The sequence below is a fragment of the Acomys russatus genome, chromosome 32 (assembly GCF_903995435.1).
Source record: "Acomys russatus chromosome 32, mAcoRus1.1, whole genome shotgun sequence".
In the NCBI taxonomy this organism is placed as follows: Eukaryota; Metazoa; Chordata; class Mammalia; order Rodentia; family Muridae; genus Acomys; species Acomys russatus.
This window is the reverse complement of record NC_067168.1, coordinates 44,535,726-44,560,197: the sequence shown is the minus strand read 5'-3', so window position 1 is coordinate 44,560,197 and position 24,472 is coordinate 44,535,726. Positions and strand designations below refer to the sequence as shown.

At 53.2% G+C, this 24,472-nt stretch overlaps 1 protein-coding gene across 2 annotated transcripts; it reads left to right on the top strand.

The window, feature by feature from the left end:
- Window positions 1–1,488: 1,488 nt before the first annotated feature.
- Window positions 1,489–24,413, top strand: Plcd1 (phospholipase C delta 1). Of its 2 annotated transcripts, none has more exons than XM_051140157.1 (14): window positions 1,489–1,623; window positions 10,345–10,509; window positions 13,798–14,026; window positions 19,748–19,877; window positions 19,972–20,203; window positions 20,934–21,135; window positions 21,227–21,371; window positions 21,448–21,597; window positions 21,685–21,843; window positions 22,089–22,248; window positions 22,445–22,561; window positions 23,518–23,696; window positions 23,789–23,921; window positions 24,009–24,413. In XM_051140157.1, exons 1-14 carry the CDS (start codon window positions 1,590–1,592, stop codon window positions 24,215–24,217), a joined length of 2,244 nt encoding a protein of 747 aa, XP_050996114.1. In that variant the 5' UTR covers window positions 1,489–1,589; the 3' UTR covers window positions 24,218–24,413. The 2 variants fall into 2 exon arrangements, with proteins under 2 accessions (XP_050996114.1, XP_050996113.1); XM_051140156.1 differs by lacking the exon at window positions 1,489–1,623 and adding an exon at window positions 6,779–6,945.
- The last annotated feature ends 59 nt before the right edge of the window (window positions 24,414–24,472 follow it).

Here is a 24,472-nt window from a genome sequence, read left to right as displayed (position 1 = left end):
CACCCTACACATACCACTTAAACCTAGCTGCACAGAGCAGAGGACCTCTCACCCCATGAGGGAGGAAGAAGAAAGCGGAGGGGAAGGTTCAGCCAAGGGGGAGCACCATCCTACAGGTCGCACTCAGAACAGGGTGTGGCACACCTCATTTCTGGCAGAACCTGGCTTTGAGTCAGCATGTACATTCTATCTGCCAACCCCAGGCAAGGGAGGAGACAACCAATGTGTTTGAGGGAAGACAGAAATGGGCTTGTTTCAAGTGATTTGGGGGGGCATGTGGCCCCACCAGGGCCATTTGTGGCAGAGGGAGAGGCCTTAGTACTTGATAATGCCCCGGCTTGGAGCCCAAGACTCGGAGACCGAGATGACAAGAAGAAGAGATGACACTGGCGATGAAGCTGCCAACTGGCCGTGTCAGGAACTCTTGCTCTCAGGTTGAGGAGAGGAGCCAGGCTTGAGGAGGTCTGACTCACAGTGAGAGTGCCTAGCAGGCCGCAGGGCAGGATCAGAGATCGAGGTGGGAGGTTCTGAGGCTCCAGGAGGACCCAGAGAGAGCAGCGCTTTGGAGAAAGAGATGGGGGTTTCTCATCTTTCCTCCTCCCAGCCTCTGTCTACAATGGAGCCTTGCTGGGAAGCCTTCCCAGGGCATCAGGATGGGAGCTCAGTGCCAGACAAGGAACCAGCCCCAGACTACAGGGTGGGGGGTAAGGAGGAGGTACATGAACACGGTTTACCCAGCCTCAACACTCATCTGCCCACGGAGGCATGCTAGTGCCAGAAGCGAAAGGGCTGAGGTGAGCCAGGCTAGCCTTTTCCAGGCTAACCGCCTTCACCATCAGCGGTGGGGTCCACCAGGGGACCCCCTATCCAGGCAGCCTCATGGGAGGCCTCCCTTCTTTCTTCTCCCCTCATTAGGGGGCGAGGGGCCTGTACCTGCTTGCTATTACCCCTGCCTTAACGAAAGCACCCCCAGCCCCCCCCCCCGAAGTCTCCCTGAAAGAGGAGATCGTCCCTCTGGAGGAGTGGGGAGAATCTAGATATTACTGTCCCCAAATTTCTCAATGTAGGCCCGTGCTTGCACTGGTTTCTCGGAATACAACTCAGACTGCCCAACTAGAGCGCGGCTTAAGGAAGCAGTGATCCCTGTCCCTGCTAAGGCACGATTCTGATTCTTTCCCACATCACCCACAACCCCAACGATGCTAGGCGCCCACAGGCAGGGCGTGGGGCAGGCAGCTCGCCGGTAATGACAGGGCCTGTGGGTGGCGGCCGTGGAGGAAGCGGGAGGGATCTGACTATTTCTGGCCCGGGCGCACCCAGCTGGCCCGAGCCCCGGCCAGGGTTGGCCAGTCTTCCCAGCCCCCTTCTCCGTGTCCTTTCCCGGTCCCCTGGATGGGGCGGGGAGAAGAGCCGGTTGGCGGGCCGTGGGGGCGGTGCGGTGCTGTGGACCCACCCCCCCACTCCCGGCTTCCTCCCATCGCAGTTCAGTTGGGTCCCTGCACTGGCCTGCGTTGGGACCCCAGGCCGCTCGCTCGTTTGCTGCTCAAGTGAGTCACGCCGTGTCCCCTCCGCCGCGAGCCCCGACGGGCATGAACTCGGGTCGGGACTTCCTGACCCTCCATGGTGAGTGTCCCGTCTGCAGGGGAGACCCTCGGGAAAGCCTGTCCCTACCAGGGTGGCAGGGATAGCAGCTCCTTCAGCTGCATTTTCACCATCAGAGAAATCAACTCCTTGGCCCCCCTTGGGGGATCCGGGAAATCTTCACCCGGCTCCGCGCCGGGCAAACCTTGGGCGGTTCCAGACTTCCCCCTAAATCTGGCCCAAGAGATCGGAGAGCAGTGCAGACTTCTCTCCGGGATTTCCCCTTATCTTGTTCATAAAAGGTTGGGTTCCTCGGTCCAGATGGCACCTAAAGGGTTGGGAAAGGAAAGGAACAGCATCCTTAGACCACCAAGTTCTCAGAGGCTTCCCAAAACACGGGTGTGTCCGGACCGCGTCAGGCCGCGCGGGTGCGGCGGATGAGGGTGTAAAGGGGTGGGGCGAGGAGGAGGAGGAGGAGGTGTGCAAGTTTGGCTGAGGTCGGTCTGGCAGCCTTCGCTGCCCAGAACAGAAAACAGCGATGCCAGGGCGATCGTATTTGCTGACCCTATGGCCTGAGTGGGCAGGGTCTTGGCTAGAATAGCCTTGCAGCTTGGTCCTTTGTACAGCGGCTTTGTTTCTTCCAGTCTGGGCTAGCTCTTCTCCCCAGGGCTGTCCCTCTAGCAGAGAGGAAAGTCCAGGCTTCTGGCTGCAAGTCTTAGAAGCCTCAGGAAAGAGAGAGGAACTACTGGAGTTCACATTCACGTACACGGGGGAGGGCCGGGGTGGGGGGGAGGAGGGAGGGAAGGCGCACACTCGCGCGGGTAAGAGGTGGGGTGTGTACACGGGGAGTCTTTCTTTCATGTCTCCTCAGGTCATCTACTAGCTCAGCAAACCCTGCAGCTCTTACACCAATCCACCGCTTAACAGTATTTCTCGCTTGATTCTAGTATCCCTGAGATTGGAGTTTTGTTTTGCTTTTAATAAAACATGTATTTGTTTGTGTATTTGAGGGGGTGTGGGTGTACGTAGGTCAGAGGGTAACTTGCAGGAATTGCTTCTCTCCTACGTATGGATTCCAGGGATCAAACTGGGGTCACTAGGCTTGGTAGCAATCCCCTTTACTGGCCTGAGACGTCTTACCAACTGGGTTGTAGATTTTTGTGCTCCCTAGCCTTGTGCTCCACTCTGGCTGGATATGAGCTCTGCAGCCAGTCCCCGGTCTCTTTTGTGTTTGTCAGTTAACCTAGACTTTGTAGCCGGAGCCCAGTAAGCTAGGGTTTCTCAAAGCTACCTTGTCAGGCTGGGTCCCTGCCCAGCCCCCTTCTCTTCAGAGGCCACTAGGGGGAACAGAGGGTTGACAGCGTGGAGGATCACAGTTGCCCCTTCCCCATCTACTAGCTATTGCTGTCTACTTACCAAGATCGTCCCTGCCTGCCTCCCTCGGAACTCTCTGGTTGCCTCTGGACACTACAGAAGCCTTGGGTCATGTTGTAACAGGCTCTCGCCTCAGCGACGGTACTCTTATCCTATTTCTTTCCTGGGTCAGTCCTGGTATCTTCCTACTGAGAAAGACACTGAGCCTCAGTCTAATAGCATAGGCCTGGCCAGCCTAGCTTATGGTGTTTGAGACCAGCCTCCTGAATGTGTGACTCAGTCGAGCCTTTCCTGCAGGACAGGAATGTCCATTGTGACCAAGCTGATGAACCTGTGGGCCCACCACTTCCAGCTTGGCATCCACAGTGACCTCCACCAAGCACCTTCTGCCTACATTGCAAACCAGATGAGGAAGTAAGGATGGTTGAGGAGACTTGGTGGCGGGAGAGTGTGGTCCCTGGGGCTTGTATCCGTTAGCTGTCCTTCTGCCGGGGAGTCTGCGTCTCTTTCCGCAGTGCAGTTCCCACAGCCCTGTCGCCTGCTGTCTGACCACATGTCTGGCTTGGGCAGCTGGGGGGTCTGCTGCAGGAATGCCGTCAATCCCTTCCATTGGTGGAGACCTATGGACTCACGTAGAGATGAAATGTCCCTTTTGTCCTTACTTCCTACTCATGCCAAGGCAGTGTTGGGTGAAGGTATACACTGTGAAGACAAACACCAGGGTCTCTCTCTCTCTCTCTCTCTCTGTCTTCATGTCAGACAACTCACTTGACTTCTGTGTGCTTTGGTTTCCTCATTTGAAAATGAGAGGAAACACACCTATTTCACAGGGTGCTGTGGTTGTGGGATGACCACAGGTAGACCATCAGATTCCAGCCTTGCCGGACGCGCGCGCGCGCGCACACACACACACACACACACACACACACACACACACACACACACGGGCAGATGATGGAGCACTACCAAGGGCAAGCATGGCTGGAATTCGATGCATGATCCCAGGAGCTCTTTCTGCCACTGAGCCCAACAATGTATGCTCCAGTCCTCATCCCCCCCTCCTATCCCAACCCCCTAATCTGCTTTAGCTAAGCCTGGATGGGCATTTTCAGCAGGTCCCACAATGTGCCTGAAAAGACATCACCTTGCAGGACCTTTGCCTTAACTGAAGGTATCCACCCACACTGACTTCCCTACACCTGGCCCACCTGCCTACTGCAAAGAGCTGGCATTCTGTAAAGGGGAAAGGGGCCCCTGAGAGCCACTGGCTCCAACCCGGCTTTGCTATTTACTGTGAAACCTTTGCCTTTCTGAGCCTTTTTCTCGTCCATTAGATTACAATATATTTTTCCATGGAGGATGTTGCCAGGATAAAATGTTAGTGGTGGCTGGGGGTTTAACTCGGCAGAGCGCTTGCCTGGCACGCACATATCCCTGGGTTTAGTCCCTGCACCGTGTAAGCTTGGATAGTGGCACATGACTACAATTCTGGCATTCAGGAGCTGATAATCATGAGTTCAAAGCCACCCTCAGCTACACAGAATTGTAAATCAGCCTAGGGTACACAAGATCCTGTCTCAGACAAAATTAACAGGTTTAGGGATTCTGGGTTGCTTAAACACCCGAGGCCCCCAAGAAAAGCCACCACAGCAAGTAAGGGTGGCCAGCTCTCCACTGATGGGGAAGCTGTGTCTCAAAACTGTCTGCCTCTGGGGCCCAGTGTGGACCCATGATACACACATGTTGGTCTTTTTTAAAATAATTTTTTGTTTTTGTTTGTTTGTTTGTTTTTTGTGTTTTTCAAGACAGGGTTTCCCTGTGTAGCCCTGGCTGTCCTGGGCTTGCTTTGTAGACCAGGCTGGCCTCAGACTCACAGTGATCCACCCACCTCTGCCTCCTGAGTAATGGGATTAAAGGTGTGTGCCACCACCACCACCACCAGGCCTGTGTTGGTCTTAAACTGTTTTGTGCCCCAGGCCATTTGTGGAGTCAAGAAAAGCCCATGAGCCTTCTCAAAACTGCATTTTTTTGTTGTGGGTTGTTCATGGGAGAGGTTGTTTGTTTGTTTTGAATTTTGAGACTTTTGAAGTAAAGAAAATACAGCATGTTGAGATGCGATCGCATCAGGGCCTAGGTGGTCTTTGTTCTGCACCTCCATATAGTGGTGGTGGTGACAGCAGCTGTGGTGGCAGAGGCGACAGCCCATGCCTTTAAAACTAGCACTTGGGAGGCAGAAGCAGGCGGATCTCTGAGATCAAAACATCCTGGCCTACAAAGTTGAGTTCTAGGACAGCCAGGGCTACACAGAGAAACCCTGCCTTCAAAAACAACAACAGCAACGGCAACAACAACAGCGCCCTCTATATGTGTTTTGTTTTACAATCTGAGTAGGCTACCCTATACACACACACACACACACACACACACACACACACACACCAAATAAAAAGCTTTCCTACGTCCACACTTCGTTCATCTACACTAAAGTGCCTTGCTTGTTACTTATTCTTCAGTGTGACTGTAGACAAGCCTACTTGCTCTGTGCTTCAGGATTTTTGTTTTTACTGTGCTGTCTGTGCCAAAAACTGGCTTTGCCAGTGAGTCACTTTTGCTGCTGCAGTGAACCCAGTGGGGACCTGTCGGGGACAGAGGGTAAGGGAGGGGTGAGTCAGGCCTCTGGGTGGTGTCCTGGCCCTCCTGCAGCAGGGACTCAGTAATTACAGGCTGAATGAAAGGAAAGTTGTACACATGAAAGGTCCCAGTGTTCCCGGGCACTCTGCCGCATAGTTTTGCACAAAGTTGCCGTATTTCTGATTTATTCTAGGCAAGCCTGCAGACTCTTTTTGGAGTCAGCTTTTTTTTTTTTTTTTTTTTTAAAGAATTGTGTTTGTGCCTGGTGGAGGTGGCACACGCGTTTACTCTCAGCTGGAGACAGAGGCAAGCGGATCTCTGAGTTCAAGGCCAGCATGGTCGACAGTTTCAGGAGAGTAAGAAGCACTGTTTCAAAAAAAAAAAAAAAGAAAAGAAAGAAAGAAAGAAAGAAAGAAAGAATTGTGTTTACCTTGGAGGATTACCTTGCTTTGATGGAAAATCGAGTAGAAACCAGAGAGCAGACAAGGCCTAGTCACAACAAATCAGTTGAGTATCTGAGGGCAAGAGCATTGGCGGGCTCCGTTGACTAGCCCCTGCTCTGCCTGACCACCTCAGCGTCTCTTTTAAACTCTGCAAGCCACCAGGGGTCTCTCTGTAGCGCAGTGTCTGCCGTCCTGGTGCCTGGGCGGTCTTGCAGAGTTGGCTACTAGGTCTTGCAGAGTTCCCTATTAGGCTCTACCGCACACTGCACCCTTACCCGCCCCAGTCCCCACCCTCACACACCCTCTGGTCCTCCGCTCCCTGCCTGGGCTCCGCCTTTCTCGAAAAGGACCCTCCCTCCTGGCTCCGCCTCTCCCTCCGTGTGTTTCCTGCCTGTGATTCCTCCACGTCGCCTTTCAGGCGGTGACTGCCAGCCCCCGGGTCTGTCCTTTGGCTGGCAGGCTCTGCCACCCTAGTCCTCCAGACATGCTTGCTATTCTAACACTCTACATGTGAAGGCACATGGATCTGGAATTCAAGGCCATCTCGGCCACACGGGAGGTGAATGCCTCTCCCGTCCCGCCTCGGAGGGTCTGGTTCCACGTCCTCCGCCTACTTTCACTCTCTCTAACCATCCAACCCACTGGCCCCGCCCCCAGACTTGGCCCCGCCTCCCAGGACATGGCCCCGCCTCTTGTACAGAGGGCCCGCCCCTCTTCAGGCTCTGGCTCCGCCTTCTCAAGGCTAGATCCTGTCCGATTCTGCCGGCTTCTAAGCTTGGATTCACCCGGGAGAGCACCATGCAGTGCCTAGGGGTCCCGAGTTGTAGGGGGCGGCGGCGGAGCTTGAGCCGCTCCCGGGAGCTCTTCCTGCGGGAGCAGAGTCGTAAAGTGGCGGCGCTCAATGGACAGAGACTCGGTAAGGAGTGCGGGAGACACTGAGAACCCTCTGTGGGGAATCGGACGGCAGCTGGAACAGGACGCTCTTTCCTCCGAGCCTCTGGTTGTACAAGTTTAATTCCTTCCTCGGTGGGGCTGTGTTTTCAGTGTGGGTGCGTGGGGTTAGTACTGGAGGGATTAGATACCTACCCTTTTTCCAGCAACCCGGTCTCCAGGCTCCCCACTAACTCCAACCCCTTATGGTTACAAATTCACCCCTGCGTGTGTGGTTCCGTGTATCACTGGCTGTGTAACCCAGTTGGGTGTAGTATGATATGATGGGAAAATGTGTACCTGGCCAAGTGACAGTTGGTGACCCCTGGGTTGGCTAAGTGATTCTGTCACACCCGTGGTATTGAGACACCAATTGTATGGGGATCGTAGTTTGTAATGCCGTATACCCAAGCGTGACACTGTGGAACTGAAGGTGTCTGTGTGTAACCCTATGTGACGGTGTGCAGGTGACTGCAACTGCTTATGACCGACGTGACTGTGTGACCTAAGGTGATGACATGATTGCCATTCTGTGCTATGGTGTGGGCTTTCTGTTTGTTTGTTTTTCAAGATAGCATTTCTCTGTGTCACTCTGGCTGTCCTGGACTCACTTTGTAAACAAGACTGGCCTCTAACAGATGTGGGTTTTCTGATGCGGTTACCTGGTGTCTCTGTGTTTGAGTGGTGGCTGCGTGTTTCATAACTCTGACCCTGCAAGCAGGCTGCCTTCTTCCGAGTCCCACCTCCACTGTGCGGCTCCCTTCTGCCTCGATTTCCTCCTCTGTAAAATGGGGCTAATGATACTGCCTTTCTTCATAGGGTTGTTGAGGGGGTTAAGTACATGTGCTGCCCACAGTATCTTATTCAAACGCTAGCTGTCATTATGGTGGCTGCTGTTATTATTACGGTGGTGACATCCCTGCACTGTATGTGGGGTGCCCATGTGTGAAAAACAGTAACGCCCATTCCATGCGACACGGGTACTTTGGGGGTGGGGCACTGTGTCCCTGTATGCAGGGTTGTGTCTGTGAGTATGTGAGTGTTTATGGTACCCAGCACCTTCATCATGGGTCATGTTGGGAACAGTCACTCCTGAATCCCCACAGCAGTTCCCTCCATGGTCGCTTCCCTGTGGGCAGCTAGCCTGAGCTCACAGCCCGCCTGCCCGGCCCTCCTGAGGCTGAGTGAGGGCTGAGTAAGGGGTTCCCACAGACTTTCTGCATGATAAGAGAACAAGGGTCCTGTGTTGGCCACCCAGAGTCCTCAGAACCAGGAAGCTCTTCCCACTCTATGGAGGTCCTGCCCAGATTTCCCAGTTCCTGGAGTGCGATAGGTGTCACCCTACTGGGGCTTATCACTGTCTGACCCCATAGCCCGGGCCTCTGCTGGCTCCAGGACAGGATGAACTTGTCATCTCTTCATGGTGTTTTCCAGAACGAGAGGGTGGGAGCTTGCCTTCCACTTCCCGGCTGTCCCCATTCCCATCCTATTAGCAGGAGCTTGCTTAGCTGCGGCCAGCTTATGGGGGGAAGGGCAGGGTGCTGCCAGATGGGCAGGAGGGGCCCCTCCTAGTTCTACCTTAGTCCGAGAAGAGACAATGGGATGTCCCAGCAGAGGCCAGAGGTGGCCTTTTGCTCTGAGAGTCTGGAAACTCCCTAAGCTTCCCTCTGTGTGGAGCATTTTGTGTGAGCCCCCTTCTCTCCTCCCAGGATTCCCCAGAATGAAGGAGAGCTTCCCACACCAAGTCAGAGCATCCTCTAGCAATGGGTAGACACACGAGACAAAGATGGTGGCGTGTGGCATGACTGTTACCTCAAAGGCTGCCTACAGTGCTTTCTGAGACGCTTACCCCAGGGCTGATGAGGCAGAGAAGGGGCCCTCCTGAATCTATGGGGGTAGCTGTTAAGCCAAGGCATCGGTCCTCACTAGGAGAAAGAAGCTGATGAGGGGTAAGGGTGGGCGAGTGAGGCCTGGTCCATACAGGCTTGTAGATAACTGTGTAGAAGGCAGTGGGTGCGCAGTATGGATGAACTGGGAGGGCACATCGGGGTGGAGGGTCTGGGCTCAGAAAAGAAGCCCATGGCGTTGTGATGCCTCTCTAGCATTAGCCTAGACTCTGGCCTCTCCAATAGGACAGCTGGAATCTTTGATGTTACTTTTCTATTGCGTCACACAGTTTTCAGGACATAATGAGGTGTCCAATTGGCTTTGAGTAGATCTGGCTGCTGGCCTGAGTGTGATGTGAACACGCACGCGTGCATAAGCATACACCACCTTATATATGTATCTACCTCTGTATTGCACCGGTGGGTTATTAAGGGACAGGGTGCAGGTCTCCTTTATCATCATTAGTACAGGATCTGTGGATGAAGGGCTCCTGAGAGGCTTGGTGTCCTTCCGGTTCCTCCTGTCTGCCTCTGTCCAGAGAGAGGGCACTGAGTCCTGTGGAACCCACGACTCAGGCCAAGCCTGCATCTCTGAAACCAGCGCAAGAGCTGTGCAGGAGTAGGGCAAGCAGGCAGGCCGAGTTCTGGCCTCCCTGTGGGCCCCCCCCCCCCAGCTTCTGAAAAGACTGAGATCTGTCTTGAAGCAACTGTTTCCTGAGGGAGCCCAGGCCCAGGACACTCAGTGGTGGGGATCCGGTAGGAAAGACAGGGTCATCCCAGCAGGCTAAACTCAATGCATAGTGGGCTCACTGTTCTCTTCTGGAGACAAAGATCAGAGACCGGCTTAAGCAGATTCTAGCTAGAGGTGGAAGGTGGGGGGTATAGGGGGGAGGGAATAGCTTAGGCCCAGGGATCCCCTGGCAGTAAATCATGAAGTCACGAGGTCCCATAGCTGGTCAGGAAGTGTGTCGAAACTTAGGTACAGATAATGTTGGAGCCACTGGAGGTGGGAGGTTATGTGGCTCTGAAGGCCTGTGGTTCATTTCCGGCTGTATTGGTCTTTTTCCCTCTCCTACTTTGTCTTTTAGTCCCAGCTCCCTTCACTCTGAGCCAGGTCATTTCCCAGATCCCCCCAGGAGCCAGAGGTTTTTGAACTGTGCTCATTCAGGTTTTAAGACAAGTCACAATGTCTAAGTAGGGTCCGAGGCAGAGAGTGTAGCACACAGGTCAAACACCTGCCTGCTATGCACAGATGCCCTGGCCTTGATCGGTGCTCACTGCTGGGGCAAAAAAATGATCTTACGTGGGTAGAAGTCTTCTCTGAAGGAGGCAGGGCTCTGGGGAACTAGCTGGTGGAGTTGGAGGAGGGAGAAGTGCCTCCAAGTGAGGATGAGCTGGTGCAGGTGGGCCTGAGAGGGCAGAGGACAGGCCACTGTGGCGCTGATGAGAAAGGGACACTGGCAGAGAAAGTGGCATCTCACCCTCATTCCTCCCCACAGGGTTGCAGGGTGACCAGGACCTCCAGGCCCTTCTGAAGGGCAGCCAGCTCCTGAAGGTTAAGTCCAGCTCATGGCGGAGAGAACGCTTCTACAAGCTACAGGAAGATTGCAAGACCATCTGGCAGGAATCTCGGAAGGTCATGAGGTCCCCGGAGTCCCAGCTGTGTGAGTGCCCTGGGTCTCGTGGTGGGTCCCCTGGTAGGTGTGGCATGGTGCAGGGTAGGGTGGAGGCCAGTCACGGTCCGTGACCACAGGTGGACCAGGCATGAAATAAGGACCAAAAGGAAGAGACTGAGGCTGGCTGGGGTCAAGCAAAGATTCGAGTTAAATTATTTGTAGGTAAACTGAGGTGACGCTGATCACAGAAGGCAGTCCTAAGAGTACGGGAAGATGAAGATACAGAGCCATGAATGCAGATGGGGGACTGCCAGGCTCAGAAGCAACTATGGAGCTGGATAGGGTTATTTACTGTTGGGATTCAGACCCTAGGTGAGCTGCTGAGGTGCCTACTTAACATACCAAAGCAGACCTGGTCTCCAGGTTCTCCCAGCATTCCTCAGTCCCCCACCTGAACTCTCCAGCCCAGGGGCTGGCCTTCCTCTCCCTGATGTTGCCTCTCTCTCTGCAAGTGAATTCTCTTTTCCACCCCTCCCCGCAGCCGCTGGTCCCAATTTACCTGCCTTTAAATACTTTAATTTGGCTTGAATTGGCTCATTTCTTCAGCGGAGAATATCTGTCAGTTTGAATTTATAGGTGCCACCCAGGCAGGAGACAAAATGGGTGGATCAGTACTCCAAGTTGGTGGGGCCAAAAGCTAGGCCCAAAGTCCAAGGATAGATAAGGCCCTACCAGTAGCTGGAATGTAAGGTGAGGCTCCAGAGGCCGACTCTCCTGGACTAGAACCTTCTGAGGCTGGGGTGGAGCAGGGCAGGGAAAGCGCGATTGAGCCTGTAGGGCTATGCACTGTCTTTCTAGAGCCTCTCAAAGGCCCAGGGACCCAAAGCTGAGGGGGTGGGTGTGCAAAAGGAGAGAGCCTCCTGAGATATTTGGGGGTAGTTGTGCAGACATGCCCTTCAGTGCAGGAGCTTTCCAAAAGTTCTGTACAGGACACGCCTTGCACCTTCCCTGGGGGGAAAGGTTAGACCAATGCCATCAGTTGTGAGGCTGCTGTCTACATTGTCCAGTATGGAACCTACCAGCTGCAAGAGGCTGGTAGGCGCTAGACTTGTGGCATGTGTCCCTGAGGAACCCCGTTTTAACTCCTATTTCATTTTATGTCCACAAATGTTGTGGGTTTTTTGTGAGGATTTTGTTCTGTTTGTCCGAGTCTAGGGCTTCTCTGTGTAGCCTTGGCTGTCCTGGAACTCTCTTCGTAGACCAGGCTGGCCTCAAACTCACAGAGATCTGCCTGCCTCTGCCTCTGCCTCCTGAAGTGCTGGGATTAAAGGCATGTGCCACCACACCCAGCTACTTCTGTGAGAATTTTGTTTGTTGTTTTCGAGATAGGATTTCTCTATGTAGTCCAGGCTGTTCTCTGGAACTCGCTCAGTAGACCAGGCTGGCCTGGAATTTTCTTTTCTGTGATTAAAGGCATATGCCACCACACCTGGCGTTTGTTGTTTTTTTAAAAACAGGATCTAGCTGGGCGTGGTGGCACATGCCTTTAATCCCAGCACTTGGGAGGCAGAGGCAGGCGGATCGATGTGAGTTCGAGGCCAGCCTGGTCTACAAAGCGAGTCCAGGACAGCTAAGGCTACATAGAGAGACCCGGTTTTGAAAAACAAAATAACAACAACAACAACAAACAAACAAAGACAGGATCTAATACAACTAGAGCTTGCCTTGAATTTACTGTGTCGTTGAGGCTGACACTCAGGCCCTTGCTATGGATAAATCCCTGAGCTTTCTGCCGCAGCCTCCTGGAGTCCTCCGTTTGAGGATGGGACTCTAAAGTGTCTCCGAAATTACTCTGAGAGCTGGGGATGTAGCTCAAGACTTGCCTAGCCTGCATGGAGCCCTGGGTTCAGTCCCCAGCACTCCATAAACTGGGTGGTGGTGGCACACGCCTGTAATCTTAGTATTTGGGAGGTAGAGGCAGGAGGCTGGGAACTTCAAGGCCATCCAAATATGCATAATGGCTTTAGGAATGTGAGCCCCTGTCACAAAAGCCAGAAAACCACCTTGAGACTCTGCACCAACTACTGCCTCACAGGAGTGACCCCTGGCCTTGCCTGTGTCTGTGGAGCCAGACAGGCTTCTACCCTGGGCTCCTGTCCTGATACGGGGTTTCCTGTTAGCTGCTGGTGGGTGGGGGGGGGGGGCATGGTGGAAACAGAGGACTTTCACTGGAGCCCTGGTGCATGCATGTGAATGTGCACTCGGTGCTTGGAGCAGGGAGGGGAAGAGGCAGGGAGAAGAGAAGGCCCCTCCCTATGCCCTTCCAATAGCAACACTCAGGCCAGCACCCCTGAAAACAGAGCTGAGGGAACCAGGCTGAGATGGGGACCAGCCCATGGGACAGATCCAGGGCCACCCCCGGAGGCTTGCTTCCAACTCAGATGGCTGCCACAGGTCTCACGTTTAGCAGGCTTTGTTGGTAATTGTTATTTTTTCCAGGTAAGGGTTGAGGCTCTTGTACTCAATGGCTCCTTACCCTTGAGGAAACTGAGTCTAGCACATTCTCCCACTTATCTTTTTCTCTGTCTCCTGCCAAGGCTCCCCAAGCACTCCCCTCGGCCCACTTTTTGTTCCCACTGTTATTAACAGTGAAGGCAGCTGGCTTTTCTCTCCCAGCCTGTGGAGATGTGGCATGGGCCTGGGGGCTGCATGGCCCAGGTTTCCTGTTTCCATCCCTGGCCCTGGGCGGCTCAGCTGCCTAGTGGGCCAAAGAGGGATTAAGCAGGGATGTGTTCTGCATCTCAGATGGTGCAGGGGCCATGTATCTCACTCTTCAAAGCCTATGGCCCAGGCAAGGCACATGGCACATGTGTGGTCCTGTAGGTGGCGGGGAGGCCCCTGGGGACTCAGGGGAAGAGGCAGGTTGAGTGGATGTGAGTGGCTAAAGATTGGATATGGCAAGATTGCTGTGGGGAGACTCAGCATGAGCCATGCCGGTGAGGCTGGCTCTCAGCCAGCCTGTGGAGGGTACACTGGGATGGCAGCATCTAAAGAGATTGGCTGTGATGGCTACTGTGTGTAGCCCTGGCTATCCTGGATCTCCCTTTGTAGACCAGGCTGGCCTCGAACTCACAGAGATCTGCCTGCCTCTGCAGGCATGCGCCACCATGCCAGGCTCTGTGTCTTCATTCTTTTAGTCTCCCCTCTGCCCTTCTCCTGTCTGAGCCCCCAGTTTGGCTGTGACACCTGGCTGTGCTGCCCTCCTCATGGCCTTGGCTCTGTCAGAGGCAGTCATTTACCTCACAGCCTGTTCTACTGTCCCACCCCTCCCTGCAGTCTCCATCGAGGACATCCAGGAGGTACGGATGGGGCACCGCACAGAAGGCCTGGAGAAGTTTGCCCGTGACATACCCGAGGACCGATGCTTCTCCATTGTCTTCAAGGACAATCGCAACACCCTAGATCTCATCGCCCCGTCGTCAGCTGACGTTCAGCACTGGGTGCAGGGCCTGCGCAAGATCATCCATCACTCGGGCACCATGGATCAGCGGCAGAAGCTCCAGCAGTATCCTCCTGGGGGTCGTGGGTCCTGGCTGGGTGTGGCACGCGGTCTGGTCTGGTCAGTTGTGGTGCCGTAACACAATACCGGAGTGTGTCAGTTCCATTGCCAATCGGTCGCTGCGATAGTTGACAAAAACAAATCAAGAGAAGAAGTCTTTGTTTTATGGTTTGGGAGAATACAGACCATCATGGCGGGAAAGGCATGGTTGTGGGAACACGAGGCAGCAGGTCAGGAAAGGCATGGTTGTGGGAACACGAGGCAGCAGGTCACATTGTGTCAGGAAGCAGAGAGAAAGAAAGGAACTGTGGTGCTCCACTCACTTCCTTCTTTCCCATTCTTAGTCAACTTGGGAATCCAAGCACTGGCGAGAAGCTCATCTCCTCTTGTTTAACCCCTTGTCACTCCCTAGAGACACACCCAGGGTGCTTCCAATCCAGGCAAGCTGGCAGTGACAACTGAGCACCACACAGACTGGGTGGCTGGCACAGCACTAGTGTGTTTCTTGGGGTGCAAGGAATATTTGGGAGCGATACTGTGACCCCAGCCTTCAGATCAGCCTGTGGGCTGAGGACGGTAACTTGTGGATCATTCCATGCCGTGACCCTGTGTCTCGCATGCCTGAGATGAGGGTGGAACCAAGTTCCCACATTTGTTTGCCTGAGACAGGTTCTGGGCTGGAACTTGTGATCCTCCTGCCTCCCTGAGTGCAGGGATCATAGGCCTTTCCCAGCATGCCCTGTAGCTCCCTTTTTTTATGACAGTTTTATGGAGGGATAATTCACATACTATAAAATTAACCCAAGTGTTGAACCAAGGGGCAGTGCCTCTGACAGTAAAGAACTTGCCATGCAAACATGAGGACCTGAGTGTGAGTCCGTCACACAAATGAAAGACCAGGGGTGGGGCTGGCAACATGGCTCAGTGGTTAAGAGCTGGTACAGCTCTTCCAGAGGACCCAAGTTCGGTGCCAGCACCCAAGTTAGGGGGCTCACAGCAGTCTGTCTGTAGTTCCAACTTCAGGGACCTTCTGGCCTCTGAGGGGTACCTACACTCATGTACACATACGTACACACATGCATGCACCCACACACATTCACGTATGCATGCATGCATGCACACACACATGCATGCACACACACTTGAAAATAAAATGAATCTAATTTTTAAGGCCAGATAATGGTGTATGTGCTTGTGATCTCAGCACTGAGTAGCAGGGACAGGTGGATCCCCCTGGGTCTTCCTGGCCACCCGGCCTAGATTAACAAGTGAGTTCCAGCCAGTGAAGATCTTGCTACAGAAGACAAGGTGGGCAGCACCCAAGCACCAATAGCTGTGGTTAGCCTTTAGTCTCCACATGCATAGACATGCACCTGCACCCACATGACCAGGCACACAGACACACACCATCGTTCAACCTGACTTAATGTTTTTCACACATTTACAGATGTCCTTTCATCCTTTCATCACCATCAATTTTAGAACATCTGCATCACCCCCTTCCTGGCCCCAAAAAACCATTAGTGGTTCTTTCCTATTTTCCTCCAACCCCAGGTCTAGATAGCCACCATCTGTTCTTTGACTGCATTGCTCTCTGTGGACTTAGCATAGATTCAGACCCTGCCGCCTCCCTACTGTACAGATGCTCCCTGCTGTATGGATGCTCCCTACTGTATGTATGCACCCTACTGTACAGCTGCTCCCTACTGTACGGATGCTCCCTACTGTACAGATGCTCCCTGCTGTACGGATGCTCCCTACTGTACAGATGCTCCCTGCTGTATGGATGCTCCCTACTGTAAGGATGCTCCCTGCTGTATGGATGCACCCTACTGTACAGATGCTCCCTACTGTAACCTACTGTAAGGATGCTCCCTGCTGTATGGATGCTCCCTGCTGTGTGGATGCTCCCTACTGTACAGATGCTCCCTACTGTATGGATGCTCCCTACTGTATGTATGCACCCTACTGTACAGCTGCTCCCTACTGTATGGATGCTCCCTACGGTACAGATGTACCCTACTGTACGGGTATTCCCTAATGTACGGATGCATTCCTAACTCCCAACTCATCAGTAATGGACCCATGAGTTGTGGGACGTTAGAGCTACCATGAAAACTCTTGAGTACATACTAGAAGCAAGACTGACAGATTATATGGTAACTGCTATGTTTAACTTTATTTATTTGGTTTTTTTGAGGTAGGTTTCTCAGTGTATCCCTGTCTGTCTGTCTTGGAACTCACTCTGTAGACCAGGCTGGCCTTGAACTCTGAGATCTGTCTGCCAAGTGCTGGGATTAAAGTGTGTGTCACCACCGCTTGGCCTGTTTTAAGTTAAAAAAAAAAAAAAGATTCTATTTTTACCATTTTATTTTAAGTGTATGTGTGTTTGCCTGCATATATGTCCTTGTGCCATGTCCATGCCTGGTGCTCAAGGAGACCAGAAAAGAGTCTTGGTTCCCTTGAAACTGGAGTTAGATATGGTCAAGCCTCTATGTTGGTGTTAGGGATTGAACCCCAGATCCTCTGGGAAAGCAGCCACTGCCCTTAACCACTGAGTCATTTCTCCAGCCCCTTGTTCTAGGTTTAATTGTGTGTGTGTGTGTGTGTGTGTGCGTGCGTGCGTGCACGCGCAATGCCTGCGGAGGTCAGAAGAGGGTCCCCTGGAGTTCAGCTGTGAGCCATTGTGAACAGTCCCATGTCGGTGCTGGGAACCGAACCCTGGTCCTCCAAGCCGTCTTCCCACCCTCATGTTTAACTTTCTGAAAACCAGACAGACCATTTCCCGAAGGGAATTCCAACAGTTTAGCTTCCCACCAGCAGCGCGAGGGGTCTCGTTTTCACAGCGCCAGTAGCACTAGTTTTTAGTCTTTCTCTTTGGTTATATGCACTCCCTTGGCTGCGAAGTGAAGCTCCGGCTCACTTTCTGTTTGTTTTTGTGTGTGGTGTGGAGTAGGAAATCTATTTTCCCTTTTTGCATTTGGATATGCAGTTGTTCCATCACTGTGTGTTGAGACTTATTTTTTTTTAATTATATTATTTATTTGTTGTGTGTGTTTGCACACTCGCCATCTCGTGTGTGTGGAGGGCAGAGGTTAACTTGCAGGAGTCGGTTCTCTCTTATCACATAGGTCTTGTGGATTAAGGTCGCTTGTCAGGGACCTGTACCTGCTGTTCTGCCTCATGGGCCTGAACATGTGTCTTCCTCTTGAATGTCCCCACTGAACTGTCCTTTGACTGTAAAAGTGGGTATTTGTTCTGGACTTGGTTCTAGCCACTTGTCTCTTAGTCTGTCGTTTCATGCACTGTCCTTCCACCACACTCTCTTTTTTTTTTTTTTTAAGCTCCTATAACTTTGTAGCAAGCTTCATAACCAGGAAGTGTGAGTGTCTAAGTCTTTTTGTTTTGCAAGATTTGTTTGGCCAGTCTGCATCCCTTGACTTCCTGCGTGTATTTTAAGATCAGTGTGTTGATTTCTTTCTTTCTTTTCTCTTTTCTTTTTCTTTTTCTTTTTTTCTTTTTTTTTTTTTCTTTTTTTTGGTTTTTTGAGACAGGGTTTCTCTGTGGAACAGTCCTGGCTGTCCTGGACTCACTTTGTAGACCAGGCTGGCCTCGAAATCACAGCGATCCACCTGCCTCTGCCTCCTGAGTGCTGGGATTAAAGGAGCGTGCCACCACGCCTGGCTCAATTTCTTGAAAAGAAGCCAACAGCATTTGATAGGGTTCGTAGGTTCGTAGACTGCAGAGGCCAGGAGCAGGTACCAGCTCGCGTGGAGCTGAGGTTATAGGTGGCTGTGAGGCATCTGATGGGGATGCTAGCATCCTAGGTCTGGTCCTCTGCAAGAACCACAATTCATCTTACGTGAGGAGGCATCTCTCTAGTCTTTTCCATTCTTTTACTACTGTTTTATGGCTTTCCGAATTTTAAGTTTATACTTAAAAAAATGATTTCAAATAATTTTAATAATTTGGTGCTATTGTGAGTTGAATTACTTCTTAGATTTATGATTTTTATTATTTGTTTGTTTGCTTTTCATCACAGGGTTCCTCTGTGTAGCCCTGGCTGCCCTGGAACTCACTTTGTGTAGGCCAGTCTGGCCTCGAACTTGGAGATATGCCTGCCTCTGCCTCCTGAGTGCTGGGATTAAAGGCACCAGTGCCTGGCACTTCTTAGATTTTTATTGTTGTTTTGGTTTGCCTGTTTTGAGACAGAGTCTCAGGTAGCCCAGGCTACCCTGGAATTGGCTATGTAGCTAAGGATGACCTAAAACTCCTGATTCTTCTGCCTTTACCCCCTGAGTGCTGAGACCGCAGGGTGTACCACCAGGCCTGACCCTGGGGTTTAGGCTTTTGTTTTTATTTATGTTTGTATTTTTATTTAAAAAAAGATTTATTTATTTATTATGTTTACAGTGTTCTGCCTGCATGTAGGTCAGAAGAGAGAACCAAATCACATTATAGATGGTTGTGAGCCACCATGTGGTTGCTGGGAATTGAACTAAGGACCTTCGGAAGAGCAGCCGGTGCTCCCAACCTCTGGGCCATGTCTCTAGGCCCGGATTTTTATTTTTTTAGGTTGTATGACATTGCTTATGCTGCTTACGCTGTTGTCTCCTTTATGGTTTCTTCAAAAAATTCCATTGTCCCTTTTTCTGAGCACACTCATGAAGCTTATTGTTTCTGTTTGGCCCAGTGCTCTAGTCCTGAGGGCGGTGCTAGGGGCCTCCCTCCCCAGCCAGTCCCTCAGAGTCTGAAGGGAGACTAGACTGGGGCAGGAGCATGGAGCTGGCACACCCCAGGCATGGCACTTGACCCAGGCTTTGAGCTTGCGTGGGACATCTCCATGTTCTGATCAGTGGCTGGAAGTCTGTGTTTCTGTAAATTAAGCCTTGGGCACTGGAGAGACGTTGGCTGATGGTCTGAGAAGCCGGAGGACACGATTTGCAGGGTTAATGGTGGTGCCAGGCTGATATCAGCATGGCGGGAGGTGATCTCATCAGGCAGGGGAACGCTACTGACTGGATTTCCTTCTCCGTAGCCTAAATTGTCTGCAGTGAGCCTTTTTATAGCAAATATTTCCAAACGTCATCAGGTTTCAGAGAGAGCAAATAGAACTGGGCCTGGTAGCAAACAGTAGCTGGGCCTGGTGGTACAGTCCTGCCAGCTACCCAGGAAGGTGAGGCAGGAGGATTGCAAGTTCAAGGCCTACCTGGACTAAAGAGCGAGTTTACGGTTGATCTGAGTCATTTGGAGAGCTCCTGACTTTTAAAATACAAAGTAAAAAAGGATCGAGGATGGCCCTGCATTCCTTTAATCCCAGCACTCGGGAGGCAGAGGCAGGTGGATCGCTGTGAGTTCGAGGCCAGCCTGGTCTACAAAGCGGGTCCAGGACAGCCAAGGCTACACAGAGAAACCCTGTCTCCAAAAACAAAACGAAACCAAACCAATCAAACAAACAAACATCCGGCATTCAGTCTCTAGTGCCAAACAAATAGACCAACAAGCAAGGAAAGAAAGAGAAATGAGGGGAAAGGCCCCCTCCCACCCCCCTCCCACCCACCTCCCACCTCCACCCCTACCCCCCATTCCCCCCCACCCCCACCCCTGGCAAGGAAGGCCTCCAGGTCCTGTCCTGCTCCGTGGCTGCCTACAGGCCACTGTGGCTTTACATGTCTGGGATCCCAGTGGGCATCAGGCTGCTGTACGTGTTCTTAACTACTTGCCCAGCTGGATTCACTCCTGCTTGCGGAAGGCTGACAAAAACAAGGACAACAAGATGAACTTCAAGGAGCTGAAGGACTTCCTGAAGGAACTCAACATACAGGTGGACGACAGCTACGCAAGGAAGATCTTCAGGGTGAGCTGGCTCGGTGTGGCTGGGGGGTGGGGGTGTCTCGTTCCTGGCTGAGGCTGGCTCCAAGCCCTACCCATGGACTGTGCTGGGCTTGCAGGAGTGTGACCACTCCCAGACGGACTCGCTGGAGGACGAGGAGATCGAGACCTTCTACAAGATGCTGACCCAGCGGGCAGAGATTGACCGTGCCTTTGAGGAGGCTGCAGGGTCCGAGGAGACCCTGTCGGTGGAGAAGCTGGTGACCTTCCTGCAGCAGCAGCAGCGGGAGGAGGCGGCAGGGCCAGCCTTGGCCCTCTCCCTCATTGAGCGCTATGAGCCCAGTGAGACTGGTGAGACTGGCCTGGTGGGCCCAGAGACGGTGGCTGGGAGATTGATGGAACTATAGGCAGGCAGGCAGGCAGACAGACAGACAGACAGACAGACAGGCAGACGTGCTGGAGAGAGAGCCAGCTGATCAGTATGTGGCTATCTGTATAAGGAGGTGGTGAGAGAGAGAGCTCAGTGGCAGCCCTGTCCGGGCCTCACTTTCCTCCAGTTGCTTCTTCAAAAGGCACTGAGCGTTCATGCCCCAAGACATAGAAAGAAGTGGCTGGCAAAGCCAAGGTTGGTTTTACTTCCTTCTTTGTCGAGTCTGGGTCCAGCTTTGAGACATGACCCAGAGAGGACGGAGTCCTGCTCAACACCTCCAGGCTAGCTTGATTGGCTTAGTGCGACTCAGTCTCACAGTACAGATTTAAAGAAGGATTGGGGGTTGGGGTCGGGGGGTGCATCTCAGCAGTAGAGTGCTTCTGGGAGACCCTGTGTTTGGTCCTGAGTCCTAAATACCCTGGGGACACATTGACACTCCGCCTTTGAGGCTTTTAGAGTGGGAGGAAGGAGAAGAGACAGGGCCTCGCCACACTGTGACCACAGCCATACTGGGAGGCCACGAATTCTGCTCCCCAGAGCTGCAGAGGACCAGCTGAAGGTGGATGGGCAGGCGGAGTGGAGAAAAGACTTCTCTTTCCACAGTGGTGGGCAACTAGCTCTGACCAGAAATGGTGGCTTCTTCCTACCCAGCCAAGGCTCAGCGGCAGATGACCAAGGACGGCTTCCTCATGTACTTGCTATCGGCTGACGGCAGCGCCTTCAACCTGGCCCACCGCCGTGTCTACCAGGACATGGACCATCCGCTCAGCCACTATTTAGTGTCCTCATCCCACAACACCTACCTACTGGAAGACCAGATCACGGGGCCCAGCAGCACGGAGGCCTACATCCGGTGCGGTCCAAGGAATTGCTAGGGGCCAGTTGGGGCAGGACCCAGGACGGGACCCAGAGGGTCCTAACCTAGCTGTCGCCACCCCCTGCAGGGCTCTGTGCAAAGGCTGCCGCTGCTTGGAGCTTGACTGCTGGGATGGTCCCAATCAGGACCCCATCATCTACCACGGCTACACTTTCACCTCTAAGATCCTTTTCTGCGACGTGCTCAGAGCCATCCGGGACTATGCCTTCAAGGTTGGGTGTGCCCTTGGGAGTGAGGAGAGGGTACTAAGGGCGGACAGTCCCTTCTGACTTATCTTGGGGCTTCTAGGCATCCCCCTACCCAGTCATCCTATCCCTGGAGAACCACTGCAGCTTGGAGCAACAGCAAGTGATGGTACATCACCTGAGGTCCATCCTGGGGCCCATGCTGTTGGACCGGCCACTGGATGGGGTTACCACGAGCCTGCCTTCGCCTGAGGTACAGAGTGGGTACCCTTAAGGTGGGGAAGTGAACCTAGCTTGGAGGCCTGGGTGGGTCATGACCAGTTTGGCTGCACATCCCCAGCAACTGAAAGGCAAGATCTTACTGAAAGGGAAGAAGTTTGGGGGGCTGCTGCCTGCCGGAGAGGAAAACGGGCCAGAAGCTACTGACGTATCTGACGAAGATGAGGCTGCTGAAATGGAGGATGAGGCCGTGCGGAGCCAATTACAACAAAAGTCCAAGGTTCTAGGGGAAGCTGTGGAGGTGGGATGGCCCCAGGCTCGCCCCGCCCTATTGCCCATGGGACAGTTGCCTTGCCTTGGTTTTCCTCTGGCTGCCATTCAGACCCTCTGCCCCCTCTCTCTGTCTGTCTCTCCTCTCTTTCTCTGTCTCTCCCCCTGCCTTTCTCTCTTGTCTGGGTTTCTGGTGCCCAGTGTCCACCTTGTCCTACCCTCTGGCTCTAACCTGGGCCTCCCCGCGGCCTCCAGGAGGATAAGCTAAAACTGGTGCCAGAGCTCTCTGACATGATCAATTACTGCAAGAGTGTCCACTTTGGTGGCTTCTCCAGTTCCGGAAGCTCCGGGCAGGCATTCTATGAGATGGCTTCCTTCTCTGAGAGCCGTGCCTTCCGACTGCTGCAAGAATCTGGTAAGCCCCCTGCCCTTACAGGCAGGCATACAATCTTGGCCGTCTGGACTGGTCAAGTCTGGACCTGCCCTCCACCCCTGCAGGGCCCCAGGCTGGCATTCCCTGTGTTACGTCCAAATAGAACTGGTGGGGGTGGGTAGGGGTGTCTTTAGCCCACCGAGGCCTTCACTGCTGACTTGCGTCCACCTATTCTCAGGAAATAGTTTTGTCCGCCATAACGTGGACCACCTGAGCAGGATCTACCCAGCTGGGCGGAGAACCGACTCTTCTAACTACAATCCTGTGGAGCTGTGGAATGGGGGATGCCAGATTGGTATGGACCAGCTGGAGTTGGGGGGAGGTTAGAGAGAGCACCTTGGCCATGATGCTCAGGGTCCTAGAGCCATGACAGTCTTAGGGCTTGAGAAAGTTCAGAGGCAGGCCAAGAGCTGAGCATGGAAATTGCTCAGCCAGCGAGTCTGTGTCTGGGGTGCACTCCAGCCCCTTTTGAGTTTTGCCTTCAGAAATGGAGCGTGTGGGCTGAGGGTGTGGCTCAGTTGTTCCGAGTGCTTGCCTGGCATGCGTGAAGTTGTAGGTTCACGCCTCTTCTCTTCATAAAATGGGGATAGTGTCATACTTGTCATCCCAGCAGGTGGGGGTGGGGGGTGTGCTGGGCTAGTCAGGAGTTCAAGGCCAGCCTGGGCTACATGAGACCCTGCCTTAAACCCCAGCAACACAGGCTGAGGAGATGACTCAGTCAACAAAAAAGTCTGTCATACACGTATGAGGTCCTGTGTTGGGATTCCTACCCATGCGAAAACACAGGAGTGATGGCACACCACCTGTCACCTCAGCACTGGAGGCAGAGGCAAGGACAGACTGATCTCTGGAGCTCACTGGCTAGCCAGCCCAGATGTATTGGGGAGCTCCAGGTTCAGTTGAGACCCTGTCTCAAAAAAAAAAAAAAAAAAAAAAAAAAAAGGCGAAGCGTGATTTGGAAAGATGCCAAGCTATTGAGCTTTGGCCTCCACGTATATACACATGCACACACATGCACATGAACACACGCCTGCGTTACACACAACACCACACACACACACACACACAAACAGAACGTGTGATCCATGTGGTAGGGTCGGTTAGGATGACGGGAAGGCAGGAGACACCAGAACGTGACTGGCTCCTTCTTCTAACTCATGTTGGAACCTAGAGTACAGTGCACTCTGAGCAGGCTGGCCTCTAGGACTCTGGGGCCAACCCAAGCCTGTGACCGCTCTGCTACTTTTTTAGTGGCTCTGAACTTCCAAACCCCCGGGCCAGAGATGGATGTGTACCTAGGCTGCTTCCAGGACAATGGAGCCTGTGGGTATGTGCTAAAACCTGCCTTCCTGAGAGACCCCAACACCACCTTCAACTCACGCGCCCTGACTCAGGGGCCCTGGTGGACTCCGAAGAGGCTCCGTGTCCGGGTATGGCCAGACACAGGGGGGCCGGCGGCCTGTGGGCATTCCAACCTGCTCACTGTGTCCCTCAGTGCTCATTGTCCCCCACCTGCCCTTAGATCATCTCGGGACAGCAGTTGCCAAAAGTCAACAAGAATAAGAATTCAATCGTGGACCCCAAGGTCATAGTGGAGATCCACGGTGTGGGCCAGGATGTAGCCAGCCAGCAGACGACAGTTATCACCAACAACGGTATAGCATGCACTCGGGGCCTGGGCTGGGCCAGGCTGCTGGCATCACCGATGACCTTGCTGTTGATATTGGTGCCTGCCCTTCTAGGTTTCAACCCATGGTGGGACACGGAGTTTGAGTTTGAGGTAGCTGTGCCTGACCTTGCCCTGGTCCGCTTTGTAGTGGAGGATTATGATGCTTCCTCTAAGAATGACTTTATTGGCCAGAGCACCATCCCCTGGAACAGCCTCAAGCAGGGTGAGTGTTGGAGGGAAGGGGCTTGTCAGGAGCGGTGGGCAGGGCCTGGCTTCCCTTAGACTACAGCTCACCATGCCTGGAGCATCCTCTCCCAGTGACCAGAACTGCCCTTCCCACCAGGGTACCGCCACGTGCACCTCTTGTCTAAGAATGGAGACCAGTATCCATCAGCCACGCTCTTTGTGAAGATCTCTATCCAGGACTAAGCCTGAGGCCCTGGTGAGGTCCACCCTGAGTGGACCAAGCTGGGTTCACACGTCGGGCGAGGCTGGCATTGTTACACCGACCTCTGGCTCAGAGCTCGAGACCCTGAA

Bases quoted from the DNA above. Each gene is read 5' to 3' on its own strand.
- Plcd1 (XM_051140156.1), top strand. From the start codon at position 6,828: ATGCAGTGCCTAGGGGTCCCGAGTTGTAGGGGGCGGCGGCGGAGCTTG. The intron at 6,946-10,344 runs GTAAGGAGTGCG...TCCTCCCCACAG, and splicing joins GCTCAATGGACAGAGACTCG to GGTTGCAGGGTGACCAGGAC. The intron at 21,372-21,447 runs GTTGGGTGTGCC...TGGGGCTTCTAG, and splicing joins TCCGGGACTATGCCTTCAAG to GCATCCCCCTACCCAGTCAT.